Source organism: Colias eurytheme, chromosome 32, assembly GCF_061535395.1.
Source record: "Colias eurytheme isolate Ceu_HAF_F1 chromosome 32, ilColEury1 Martin Lab GWU primary, whole genome shotgun sequence".
Taxonomy (NCBI): Eukaryota; Metazoa; Arthropoda; class Insecta; order Lepidoptera; family Pieridae; genus Colias; species Colias eurytheme.
This window is the reverse complement of record NC_143011.1, coordinates 4,247,198-4,261,322: the sequence shown is the minus strand read 5'-3', so window position 1 is coordinate 4,261,322 and position 14,125 is coordinate 4,247,198. Positions and strand designations below refer to the sequence as shown.

The following is a 14,125-nucleotide window of genomic DNA, read 5'->3' as shown; positions in this document are numbered from 1 at the left end:
CTGCAGCGAGGCTCTCCGCGAAGCCTTCTTACGGAGAAACATCCCATCGGAAGCTGTCGAACTAATGTTGGCATCGCTTTCCAGTAACACTAAGAATCAATATAACGTAACTTATAAACTATGGTGGCAATTTTGTCTAGATAGAAATATTTCCAATTTTGAAAGTACAGTAGCGACAGTTATATCGTTTTTAACAAATGAGTTTAACAAAGGGGCTTCATATGGTACTTTAAACTCGCACAGGTCTGCCTTGTCTTTAATCTTAGGAAATAATATCGGGTCGGATGAATGCATAAAACGACTCCTAAAGGGAGCATTCAAATTGAAACCCAGTAATCCTAAATACAATTATTCTTGGGACCCACAATTAGTTTTGAACCATATCTCAAGCTGGTTTCCTAATATAAACATTAATTTGGAGCAGTTGACTAAAAAATTAGTAATTTTACTTGCGCTGTGTACAGCACAGCGGTTCCAAACTTTATCCCTTATCAATCTTAATAATATTTATTTCTCAGACAGTGGAGCTAAGATTTTCATAACAGACTTGATAAAAACTTCGGCTCCGGGTAGAGATCAACCCCTTCTTATACTTCCATACTTTAAAGAAAATATAAGTATTTGTCCCGCTACTGCACTTTCTGATTATATCAATGTCACAAAACATTTGAGGAATGAGGAGGACAATAGATTAATACTAACTTTTAAAAAACCTAATAAACCCGCCACAACTCACACAATCAGTCGTTGGATCAAAAACGTGTTATCGGAAAGTGGTGTCAACATTTCAATATTTAGTTCACATAGCACAAGACACGCTTCAACATCTACTGCTTGTGCTAGTGGTGTATGCGTTGATAATATACGTAAAACTGCTGGCTGGACTAAACATTCCGAAACCTTTGCAAGGTTTTATAAACTTAATGTAGTTAATGAAAACGAATTTGCAGAATCAATTTTGCAAGAATAATGTTTGATTATATTTTTGTTAATATACAAAATAAAACTACGCCTAGCGCTTTTATCTGCAATCCGCCACCACTTGTCATCCCCTCTATTGGCGCTGTTTTAGTTTTTGTCTAACACGGCCTCTCCTGACTGGAGGACGTCCTCGTTCTCCTTTGTTTTATGCGGAGAAGTACAGGCTCCTCTCGAAGTGCCTGATGCAGGTTCAACAACAACGACTGGGTCATTTGTGGACTCCTCATCTTCAATACTGGCAGCATCTGGGAAGGATTAATGATAAGGTATTAGCAACTAATAAACATTACACTCCCCTTATAACAGGTAAGCGCAATACACAGAGAGGAAGCACTACGTTCGCTATCTCTGACACCAATGACAGTATAACATGGGCACAACGTTCGCGTATTATACTTTACGCATATAAAATAAAACGACCATATGACATAGGCACGACGTTAGCATATCATGAGTCCAAAACAAATGACGTATAACATAGGCACGACGTTAGCATATTATACGTTACGCATATAAAATAAAACGACCACATGACATAGGCACGACGTTAGCATATCATGAGTCCAAGACAAATGTATAACATAGGCAGGTTATCACTAAATTAATATAACCATGTATAAATTTAGTTTATATTCTTTACACTAGCAACTCAATTTATTATATTATTTAGTGTTTTATATTAATAAATTAAATTAAAAAAAAAATCGTAAGTTGTTACTTTCGACCCCGTAAGCAGGTCGAAAGTAACACGTCGTGGGTCGAAAGTAACAAGACAAAGGGGTTGGTAATTAATACAATATTATGATGGTAAATCAACAAATTATTTGTTTAAAGACTTTGTATTAATAACACATATCAACTTTTGTATTTTAAATATAATACTTACAAATATAATAAAAAATATTCGAAGTTCAAGTAATGAGATTAATTAAGGGAATCATTCTTTTTATAATTAAAAATTCTGCATCCTGCATCCATCCACTAGCATTCCCAGCTCCAGAACAACCAACAAGACCCTCGGCAATACGAAAAAAGCGGAATGTGTTCTCCTAGAGCATTAATGGCAACAGCAACAGTTAGTAATTTTCCAGGCTCTGCTAAGGTTATGGCACCTACTTGTTTAACCCCTTTTTAATCTACAATTTTGCTAGGTTTTTGGACAGTGGTCACCCCTGTCTCGTCCATATTCCAAATATCTTTTGACTCAAATTGGTACCTTTCCCAATACCTCAGCAAGGTTATCAAAAAAATTATTCACATTATGCTAGTCGATGGAGATAACTGAAAAAAAACTGCAGAGCACTCGATTAAATAGTCGCGTAGATTACTTTACTTGTATTAGTAAATCTCGATCGACGCAAGGTAGCTGCACTAGTATTACCGGCTTTTATTTTTTTTATAAATCTATATAATGTTACATGGCAAATATTATTATATTTTTGCAAGGCCTCTAATTGTTGCACCATCTTTCAAAATGGTGCAACAATTAGAGGCCGTGTCGGTAATTCCTCGATCAGTAGTTCTAATGCGTTGTCGCGGCATTCTGTTGAAGTAAAGATGTACATAAAAATATACATAATCATAATGGGACAAAAATATCATGTTACTTTTGTACCCATAGGGCTATGTTACTTTTGTACCCGTCTATATTTTTGCCAAGACGTGCAACAAAACTTTAAAACGGAACGTGCTACATAAATATGATTATGAGCAATGTACAATTACTCTAATCAAGAATTGATATGCAAACATTCAGATTTCTATCATCCTTTTAAGACTACGTAAACGTTTAATAAAAAAATGTCGAAAATCTTACTTTTGATTCGTGAAAACACGTAGCGTCCTGTCACACAGCCTAACAGCGCGTTGCGCACGCGGCGAATGAATACAATTAAGGGGGACGTTCTCGGCTATCGCCTGACAGAGGCTAAGCGGTGTTCGCCCATTGGATAAATCTAGAGAGCATTTGTTACTTTCGACCCACCGTTACTTTTGTACCCGGTCTCCCCTAATATTATAAAGAGGAAAGGTTTGTATGTATGTATGGTTTTCACGCATAAACTACTGAACCGATTTTGATGAAATTTGGCACAGATAATCTTTAGACATTGAGAAAGAACATAGACTACCTTTTATTGTGAAATATGTACCACGGGCGGAGCCGGGGTGGACCGCTAGTTCCTAACTAAAACTGCACTTTTGTATTACTTTTTTTAATTAATTATACTGAAGTATAATTTTTTGTTGATTAATAATACCAATATTAGAGTTGATTGCCCATAGGTATTAAGTAAATAGTAAAAATGAGTCTTGAAACAAACAATAAATATAATTTCTTAGTTAACATTTGGTTTCATTAGACTACTTCCCATTAATATTTTAATACTAAGTTGACATAATTCAGGTTACGTCCAAATGCATGCATAGAACAAAAATACTAAAGTGACTCATTCCCAAACTAGTCAAAGATGAGTTACAAGTTTTCAGTACTAAAGTGACGCAATATCTAATGGTAATTTTTAAAAAAAGATAAAAAATATTTAAATTTAATTTAATTTATTTTTTATGGATTGTATGGGTGGATAATATCCTCTAAAATGATATCAGACTTTAATATCTTATATAACTTTGCATTCGAACAAATTATGACATGATTTGTAAATAGTTCTGTAAATTACGAACACTTTTTTGATGATTCCCAAAAAACACGAATTTCGTATTAGGTCACTTTCGTTCTCAGCGTGCGAATTATGATGTTAGACTATATTTTTACATATGAACACATGTTGTAACAACCCCAGAAATATACTTTTTTCGTGTTTTTTTGTAGTTGTGGCCTTATGAACGAGTACTTCATGGAATAACTCAATGTATTCACATAATTTTTTTTTTACTCTTTGCAATATAACGACTTATGCCCTTATGCACTATGTTCATAATCGCACAACACGACTTATATTATTGCCAGTTTTGGTTTTATAGAAATGATGTGACTTATTATGCTTGAAATTTGTGTACTTTATGACTCAATTGAGGCTTTTTAGTGGAAAAACTATGCACGTAGCTTGAAAAACGAATGAAATCAACGGGTTTTTTTTATCGTTATTAGATAATAAAAACAAAACATCATTTAGGCAATTTTGCGAAACGCGGGGCCTAATATTGTAGTGTGAACATATTCATACTAATATTATAAATGCGAAAGTAACTCTGTCTGTCTGTCTGTTACTCAATCACGTCTAAACTACTGAACCAATTTGCATGACATTTGGTATGGAGATATTTTGATACCCGAGAAAGGACATAGGCTACTTTTTATTGCGAAATATGTACCACGGGCGAAGCCGGGGCGGACCTCTAGTTATAGAATAATATCTAATGTTAATACGTAGCTGCTTTGACAAATATAATCTTTTTGTTCATCTTAAATTTTTGTGAATTATGTTCGTCAAAACTTTACGGAAGTTTTAGCGAATAATAAATATAAAGCGAATTCATACAGACCATTAACATAGCACAATAATTAGTTTACTTTCCTTTTTTCAATATAATTTTGCGTAGATATTAGGTAAGATCGAGCTGAGTGAATGAAATGATACGTCCAGGGTACTTTTTTCAAGTTTTGTGGTGTATTAGTTTCTAGATTAGTCAAGACTAATAAGGCGTGTGAATGTGTGCGTTTCGAGTCACGGGATCGTCCATTTGTTTTATTCAAGGTCGAACGCGGAGGGGGGAGGGGGGGGGGAAGTTGGTTAAGTAGTAGTTAGTAGTCGGAAGAATGTCACGAATTGTCAATAGAGGGGTTACCATGTTTTATAGGAGTATTATTTCCAATGTGGGCAAGTGATGGCGCTCGACTACTAATACAGGGTTAATGAAAATTAGCGCATAACCTCTTGTAGGCATCCTAACAGTATTTGTTCTACCTCTAATTTTCATTACCTAACCCTGTAGAGCGCTGTCATTTCCACACTGGATAAAATACTGCATTAAACATTATGGGGCGGGGCAGGTGCTAGGGGGGAAGAAATGAGATCACGTGTATTTTTAAATATAAGGTATATTTTTATATATAGGTAATAATAAGGTAGGTGTTCACCTAAGATAACACAAAACAAATACATATATGTCAATTTAATTAAGAGGGGTTAACATATGAATGAGAGATCTAAAATAGTATCTACATACCAGCAATGTGGCGTTCGATTCTAACAATTGTTTCAAAAGTCTAAAATTCTCATATTATCTGCGTTATATAAGAAATACACGTGAATTTGTAGGCGTGGTCGGTTTGTAGGTTGGGCGGGGGCGAGTTGGTCGTAAATATTGAGGGTAGATAAGAACCATCCCTGTGTGAAAACATTGAAAAACAAAGAGTCAAATACCGGCAGAAAAGATCAATATTAAAGTGATTTTCAAAAGTTATTACAACAATTTATAAAATTCAATCTTATAAATAAATAAATCGAAAATTCAAACTTAACAAAAATATTTCAAAATTTTCATTTGACCTAATATTACCTATGATATCAAACATCTAATAAGAAAGTATTTATGTAGTTACCAACTTTTCATCTATACTCTTTTATTATTGTGTTTAATTTCAAATCTTTTCTGATATTTGATGCCTTTAGACAAACAGTTCTTATAACCTTTTCCACGATTTTATTACCTTAGGACTTTATACCCATAATTTAAAATCATCAAGATTATATTATAGGGATGGTAGGGGGTTTGGGGGTCTAATGAAATAACGGACGACCCCATGACGATTAGAATGTATGTCATACAATTTTAGTACAAAACAATGTAGATACCACAAGCTACAAATGTATTTATTGGGCGATATAAGGGTATTATATTTAATAATTATCACATATGGGCACACGAAAAGATTTGTGTAAATATAGATTACTTATAAGATTCGAAATGTGATTTCGTATGTAGATATGTAAATATAGGTTTAAACAAATTCAAATGACCCGCGTATCTTAGTTATTAAATAGCTTATGTTACCTATTATAAATACCAACACAATAGCTGGTTAAATCTGAATTGATGGTCATTGGTTAAACTTAAGTGTTTTTATTAAAATTGAGACATTTTAATAGCTAACATTTAATTTCTGTCAGTTTTATCTGCAAAGTGTTACCTCACATGTGTTATAAAAATATTATTTCATCCACTTTAAATTTGTCGATAGTTTTTTATTGTTTGGATGAAATATAAAATCAACCGCGCTTTTTAACACGCATTTTGCTAGTAAACATCAAATTTTGTAAGGCCACCTAGGTTTAACCAATGTCTCCCGATTAAACTTCGTTCTAGCCATTATAAACAAGGTGCAGCCTCGATTCATATTATGTGGGTATCACTATTTATTGGTATAGAGTTTTTCAATAAGTAAAAAATGATTAATAAATAATAATAAAATAAGAGTTTTTCAATAATAATAAGAGGCGTAGGGATGTGACGACCCCACCGCCCACGGGCTGGATAACTGTGTGACAGTAGTTATCCAACCCGTGCAGCCAGTCAGTACCCATTCCCAGCAAGTGTGCAAACCGTGCTTCAGCTGGGGAGTACATAGGGTACTAAAAATATATGCAATTAACGGTTTCCTCGGGGAAGTGGGCGACCCTCGAGTGTATAAAGCCTGGTTAATGGATGGCAGACAACAGAATACGATCAGGGCCGCTTCCTGGGGGTCGACCGACCCGACCACCTGGTCGGTCGAACCCACCATCCCCACCAGTTAGCTTGACGACAGCAGGGCCGGCAACGACCCAGCATGACCCAACGACCTGCTGAATGACCGCCAATACGGCTTTCGACGTAATAGATCAACTGGCGATCTTTTGGTGCATGTGACTCATCTTTTAGGAGAAGCCGTTGAGGAATTCGGGGAGGCCCTTGCGGTCTCTTTGGATATCTCAAAGGCTTTCGATAGGGTTTGGCACGATAGCCTCTTAAACAAGCTCCCCTCTTATGGAATTCCAAGAGACCTTTGCACTTGGATCGCTGATTTTCTGCAGGACCGGTCTATACGAGTTGTTGTTGACGGATGCTCCTCCGAGCCAATGTCGATCAATGCCGGCGTTCCGCAGGGGTCCGTTCTCTCGGCAACACTGTTTCTTCTGCACATTAACGACATGATTGCTCCCAACATGTTTAGTTATGCAGATGACAGCACTATTGTCGAGAGATATAAATCCAGTGCCCGTACTTCAAAGGTTGAAATTGAATGTCTTCGGGAGGAAATGATCGATCGCTTAAACCTTACACTTCAGGCTGTGTCCGATTGGGGCGATGCCAATCTTGTTGGGTTTAATGCAGCGAAAACTCAAGCGTGTTTGTTTTCCGCAAAACGGAGTTCTATATCAACTACTCCGACCTTCCGAAATGTGCCACTAGTAATAGCCGACTGTCTGGAGTTGCTTGGTGTCTCCCTTTCGTCTACACTCAACTTTGGGCAGTTTATTGAATCCAAGGCCCATCTGGCCGCAAAAAAGCTCGGAATTCTGAACAAGGTCAAGCAGTACTTCACACCGGGACAGCTTCTTAACCTTTACCAAGCTCAAGTCCGTTCGTGTGTGGAGTACTGCAGTCACTTGTGGGCTGGCGCCGCTAAATGCCACCTAGGGGCTTTGGATTCAATTGAAAGACGTGCCAAACGTATCATCAACAACCCTTCCTTAGTTGAAGCTCGGCTCTTGAGTCTTGAGCATCGTCGTGAGGTGGCATGTCTTTCGGTGCTCTACAGATTGCATTTCGGAGAATGTGCGTATGGATTACACAATTTAATTCCTCCATCTCCATTACATAATCGTACCTCGAGGCGCTCCGAAGGATATCATCCTTTTATTGTGGATATCCCCAATATTCGAACTCGCCGCTTCGAGTCTTCCTTCATCATAAAAACAGCTAAGCAATGGAATTCACTCCCTAACACCATTTTTCCTAAACAATACAACTTGGACCTCTTCAAAGCCAGGGTGAATAGGCTCCTTCTAGGCAGACGTGCAACCAAGTAGGCCACATCACCGCTTCCCATCAGGTGGGATTGTGGCCAAACCTCTGCCTATTGTTAATAAAAATAAAAAAATAAAAAAAAAAATGTGGAGTCCGCTACTGGTGGAAACAGAAAGACTCGCATGAGATGGTCAGTAGACCAAAATAAAAATGCCATGCGAACATATTATAGGGCGACTGAGGGTGAAACCAACCGGACTGGATACCGAGTGAGACTGCTTCGCGAATTCAACACCTTGGAACCCAACATCGCCCTCACTGAACAAAATCTGGTTGACCGAGTTCGATACATCTTGCGCAGGAACATCTTTAGCGCCTCCGAACTCGAACAACTAGGATGTGCGGCTGTTTCCGCGGAAGCCCCTGAACCGACGCGCGTTGATGACCCACCCGATGTGTCAGTCCTTTATGAGGAGAACACCGGGGTGGAGATCAATGCGATCGGAGCGGAGGAAACTGAGGAAATAGCTGCCCAGGACATGGAAAAAATCAGGAGAGAGCTTGAGGAGATGATCTCTCATTACCGAGGAATACCGGTTAAGCAGCGCTCCCAGCTTCCTCGCGTTCCCTACAGAGCGTCGTAAATTGTTTATTCCTGTAATTTGGCATACATACTGATTTATCATATAAGCAACCAATAAAAATATATATTTTATACCTAACTATAGATGGCATCGATACGAAATTTCCGGCATAAGCTTCCAAAATCTACATACTAATACGTGCTTATTGAAAAACTCTATCTAAATTTCAGTGACACTTTCTACTTAGTCGTGTCTTGAAATAAAACTAGAAGATAAGGTACTTGAATAAAGTACTTAAATAAAAAAGTGGGATATTTCAAGGGCTTGCACACAAGTAGATTGTAAAGATTGTATATCATGTACACTGTGAGTACGTTATTTGTTCCTATAGAGCTAAATTATTGTTCATTTATATCTAGTTCATTCATTCATTCATTCATCAGCCCAAAAAAATGAAAAAAAAAAACAAAAAAAAAGTCACGCTGTCTCAATATTATTGATAAGAACACAATAGAAACACACTAAACTGTCTAGGTTAATTACCATAAAAATCATACTAATTGTATTCTAGTTGATAAGAAAAAAAAACATAATAAAATGAAAAAAAAATCACCCCGTTATTACTTATTATTGATAGGAACATTACAAATTGTCATCACACTATAATATCGATTACTCTAGAATATATTGTAAATTTTGTAAAAGTTACTAAATAAATAAAAAAAAATACAAAAAAAGTCATGCATACATCATTACTCATTATCGATAGCAACACAATGGGGATTGAACACAATATCGATGTGAATTACTTAAAAAAATAGTTACTAAGAAATAAACTTCTTATGGGCACTCTTCACAATCTTCGCGTCGGCGAGTAGTGCCTCTACTACGTTGAAAATGTTTAAATATCTAAAGTATTAAAATACATTTATTTTATGACTTTTTCGATTACGATATTGAAAAGTAAAAAGGGGTTTACAATCCCGATTATGGTTTATTTTCTCTTTTGTGTTTCAAGAAAATGTCAAGAAATTTAATTCAACACATCAAAGATAACTTTATGCATTGCTGCGTATAAAAGTTACATATTTATTAATCAATTCCTTGAACATAAATAACATTTGAACGTTATCGACGAATAGGTGTTTCAAAAGTTCAAAAGCTAATCTTAATTCCATCCACCAGGTAAATAATAAAAACATCACATAACTAATCGTTTAACAATTACTGGAAATACAAAAATACCCATTAATTAGAAAACATATGAAGCCTAGAACTTAAAGAAAGATATTCGATCGAAATCATTATTCATAAATCATTCTCATTCATGACGTCATTGTAAATATAACATTTAAAAATCATAAACTCTGGTGCGTATCACAATATAGTTAAGATTTGATGGGATTATGTGCACAACACTTATGATAGTTAAGTAATATAAAGGATTTGATGTATCCTATTTGGGGTATAAAAGACTGTCCTAATAGATATTATAAGTTAGGTAAGGCTATTTTAATTTTCGTTAACGTTAAAATCCAGTCAAATTACAGCCAGAAGCATCTAGAAGTAGCAGAATTCAAACACCCCTTATTGTGACAGGGTTAAAGCAAATCGCGCTTATAATATAAGAACATCATAATAGGCGTAAGAATCTGTAGAATTCGACATGTCATTGTAGAAGATATAACATGTAACGTGTTAATAAAAACGTATATAAAGCAAACATGTCAGTTTCACAGGGGTCTGTCTTTATTGTTCATGCAAAATATAACAAAAAAATATATATAGATTCGATACAAGACTGTTTAAATTAAAGACAATCTTTTGGCGTATGTATATTTCAAAATTTCATCAAGTTCCTTTATAATTAACAATAAGTAATTTTTCGTTTTTGACGTGACAACGTCTTATAATTCGATAAAGCTGGCTGCTCGCACGAAAAAACATGACTCATGCGGCGTTACCTCGCTCTGACTCATCTGAGGCGTTCCATGTAAGGCTTGAAGTGCGAGCGAGAGCGCGGAACGAGCGACAAAGAAGCACAATCGGACGTTGTCACGTTCAACAGCTATCGTCAGTAAACCGACTTTACAGACAACCAATTTTTTTGACGTGACAACGTCTTATAATTCGATATAGCCGGCTGCACGCACGAAAAAACATGACTCATGCAGCGTTACCTCGCTCTGAGGCGTTCCATGTAAGTCTTGAAGTGCAAGCGAGAGCGCGGAAAGAGCGACAAAGAAGCACAATCGGACGTTGTCACGTTCAACTATCGTCAGTAAACCGACTTTACAGACAACCAATTTTTTTTTATTAACACGTTATACAGACAGGACAAGCCATCATATACCTAGTTATTATATTATAAGGAGACACTATGATCATACTCTACTATAAATCTCGAGTTATAACCCAAGCCAATGAGTGGAGGATTGAATGAAAAAAATTGTACTATCATTTTATGTTCAACATCGTTCCAATCAGTAAATAACGGTACTTTAATATACTTTTTGCATACGTTTAACTTGAACAATGTATGAATTTTGGAATATAACACGTCCCGGAAAGTTCATTGAATAACAGCTTACCCTAGAATAGCCTTTTTTGGTGTACTTCTGTTATCAAAAACCGTAACAGTTACACTTATTTAAATCTGATGAAAGTGTGAGTGATTGATATTCCATTTGTATATACAGATCCATCTATATAATAATTATTAGACATTAATTGATTGAAATATGAAGCTGGATGAAATACACGATTTAAAATAGAATCGACACATATTTAAGTCTTCAAAATTTTTTGATGAGTGGTGTTTTGTATGTGAACCATTACGTTTTTGGGGTTTTAATTTGTCACGTCTAATTATATTATGTACTTTCAAAATTTCAAGGTCATAAGACTGTTAGATTGCACTACATGTGTTCATTAATTAGTGTAGGAGATAATCATCAAATTAACATACTTTAAATGTACATAAAATGTAAAAAGTATTCTAAGAGTTATTTGTTCAATACTAGAAAACTAATAAAATTGATCGACTCAGGCCAAACATCCTGATAAATAACTTTTTAATAAATAAGCTGTTGGGTTGTGGAATGAAACGCCTTCTTCACAACTGATATTTTAATATTCCTCCTTGTTACATTCACTTTTTACTATAATATTCGCAATCTTTCACAATCTTAAATAATAGATTTAAATAACCCTAAAACAAGCATGAGGCACGGCTAAGGCACTGACTTGTTGACCGCACTGGTCGGCTGTTCAGGATCAATTGCTAGCTGATCGTTTCTTCAAAAAATGTGAGCGATCGACTGACAACTAACCGACTGGAGGGGAGGTTAAGTTGTCAGGCGGTAGATTATAAATAACAGAAAACCTTGTCTATGGAAAATAATGTACTATGTATGATTTTAAGATTTGTAACAGCTCGGCCATCCGATCTTCAACGAGTGCCTTCGTTGGCTTAAATTAAATTTAAACAAAAATAAAATGTTAAAATATGGAAAACAAAATGCAACCATACTTACATGAAATTGAAACAAATACTTATAATAATATGTATTTACAACTAGTTCCCGAAGTTTGAATTGGTATGATTAGCTTTTACAAATAATCAAAATTACACAAGGAAACAAGCCTAGAATAAGATTTACAAATTTCGAAAAAAAAAGAAAATAAATAAATATATATATCTCTATTGGAACTACTTCGACAATCGCTACAAACATTTGTATAACAAAAACTCACTTCTCTATCCGTTTGATTAGGACTAATTCAAATTCAAATAATTTATTGCTCACCAATACATTTTTACATATTAGTGACCTTATGCAGGTATTGCAATACAATCATAATGTTATATTTATATTACATAATACTATCTCATACATTTAAATTTGACAATAATTAGATCACAAAAATAACAATGTACAATAATAATTGTTGCTTTCTTATGGGCGGCACACCATTGTACCCAGCATGCCCTCAACAGTAATCAAAATCACTCAGAACTCACTGCTTGCACATAGACTGCATATTGTTACTCTTTGGGCGGCACATCATTGTACCCAGCATGCCCTCAACAGTAATAAAAATCACTCAGTACTCATTGCTTGCACATAGACTGCATATTGTTACTCTTTGGGCGGCACATCATGCCCGGCATGCCCACAGTATGTAAGCTATTCGTTTTGGGCGGCACATCATTGTGCCCGGCATACCCATAATAATCATACAAAATCACTCGGTACTCACTGTTCACACATATACTGCATTTTGGTTCTCGTTGGGCGGCATATTGTGCCCGGCACGCCCACAATATGCAAGCTATTTCAAATTCCATGTGTTTGTTATAAACGTCGATCATTCTTCGTTCATACCAAACACGTAGACTTGACTCGTCATTTATAGAAGGATGTGTATTACAACATACATAAAGAACTTTAAACTACCTAATGTGTATGTATAAAATTTAATTATTTTGATTCTCAATGGCATCAGAACAACTATCATCACCGTCATTATCGCTATCAGACATCGATTTAAAATTTAACCAAGGGTGCATTTTGTCGGCTGCCACGACAGCTTCGTACCGCCTACCTTTTCGAGATAAAGGGGTATCCTCTACCACATAACGGTCGTTTGGTAAAACTTTAATTACGCGGTACGGTCCCTGTAGTTTGGGTTCCAACTTTTTAGACTGCCCGCTGCCAGATGCAACTGCTCTCAAAATTCGCACTAGATCACCTACTTTATATACTTTTGCCGCTTTTCTTTTTCTATTATACCGTTCTTCACTGACCTTCGCTTGCTGTTTCATCAGGCAGCGTGCATCTAATCTAATATCGTCAATCTTACCGTCTACTATTCCATGTCCTACATCCGAAATTACTTCACTTAATATACCTTGCGAAGGATTTGTAACTCTACGCCCAAATAATAATTCACTAGGAGTTTTTTTTGTGACGTCGTGTATTGTCGTATTAATGCCTAACTGTATATCCGATAGATTATCATCCCATGTTCTAGGATCTTTGCCATGGTTCATGGTTCCCAATGATGCCAATATAGTTCGGTTTGACCTTTCTACTTGACCATTTGCTCGCGGCGTGGCTACTGCATTCATAACATGCTTTATGCCTAAGGCCTGTATAAACTTCCTAAACCTCTTGCTGGTAAAACAGCTACCTCTATCAGAAATGAGGCGTGTTGGAGTACCAAAATACCCAATAAGATTTTTTTTAATTACTTTTATAGTTTCCGACGTTTTGGTACTTTTGACGGCAGCCAAAGAAACAAATTTAGTAAAGGCATCGATGATTACTAAGATATATGAGTTCCCCTTCTTACTCTTAATGAAAGGCCAAACATGGTCCACGTGGACCGTGTGAAAGGGGATTTCTACTTTTTCTATGGAATGTAGGTGACCTTGTCGAGCACCACCTGGCATCTTATGGTGAGCACATTCTAAACATGCTGAAACATATTTGGTGACAAAGGTTCTCATTTTAGGAAACCAATATAATGCCCGAATACGATCTAAAGTCTTTTCTAACCCAAAATGGCCTACGTCATCGTGA

At 36.0% G+C, this 14,125-nt stretch overlaps 2 protein-coding genes across 2 annotated transcripts; one reads left to right on the top strand and one right to left on the bottom strand.

The window, feature by feature from the left end:
- The first annotated feature begins 6,644 nt into the window (after nt 1-6,644).
- On the top strand, nt 6,645-8,597 carry LOC149895203 (uncharacterized). The gene is made up of 3 exons (XM_090119184.1): nt 6,645-6,735; nt 6,865-8,011; nt 8,186-8,597. Exons 1-3 carry the CDS (start codon nt 6,645-6,647, stop codon nt 8,595-8,597), a joined length of 1,650 nt encoding a protein of 549 aa, XP_089975310.1.
- Nucleotides 8,598-13,017: 4,420 nt separating this feature from the next.
- LOC149895202 (uncharacterized) lies at nt 13,018-13,593 on the bottom strand. The gene has a single exon (XM_090119183.1). It carries the CDS (start codon nt 13,591-13,593, stop codon nt 13,018-13,020), a length of 576 nt encoding a protein of 191 aa, XP_089975309.1.
- Nucleotides 13,594-14,125: the final 532 nt, after the last annotated feature.

Bases quoted from the DNA above. Each gene is read 5' to 3' on its own strand.
- LOC149895203 (XM_090119184.1), top strand. From the start codon at position 6,645: ATGGATGGCAGACAACAGAATACGATCAGGGCCGCTTCCTGGGGGTCG. The intron at 6,736-6,864 runs GTTAGCTTGACG...CTCATCTTTTAG, and splicing joins CGAACCCACCATCCCCACCA to GAGAAGCCGTTGAGGAATTC. The intron at 8,012-8,185 runs GTAGGCCACATC...AACATATTATAG, and splicing joins CTAGGCAGACGTGCAACCAA to GGCGACTGAGGGTGAAACCA.
- LOC149895202 (XM_090119183.1), bottom strand. From the start codon at position 13,593: ATGAACCATGGCAAAGATCCTAGAACATGGGATGATAATCTATCGGAT.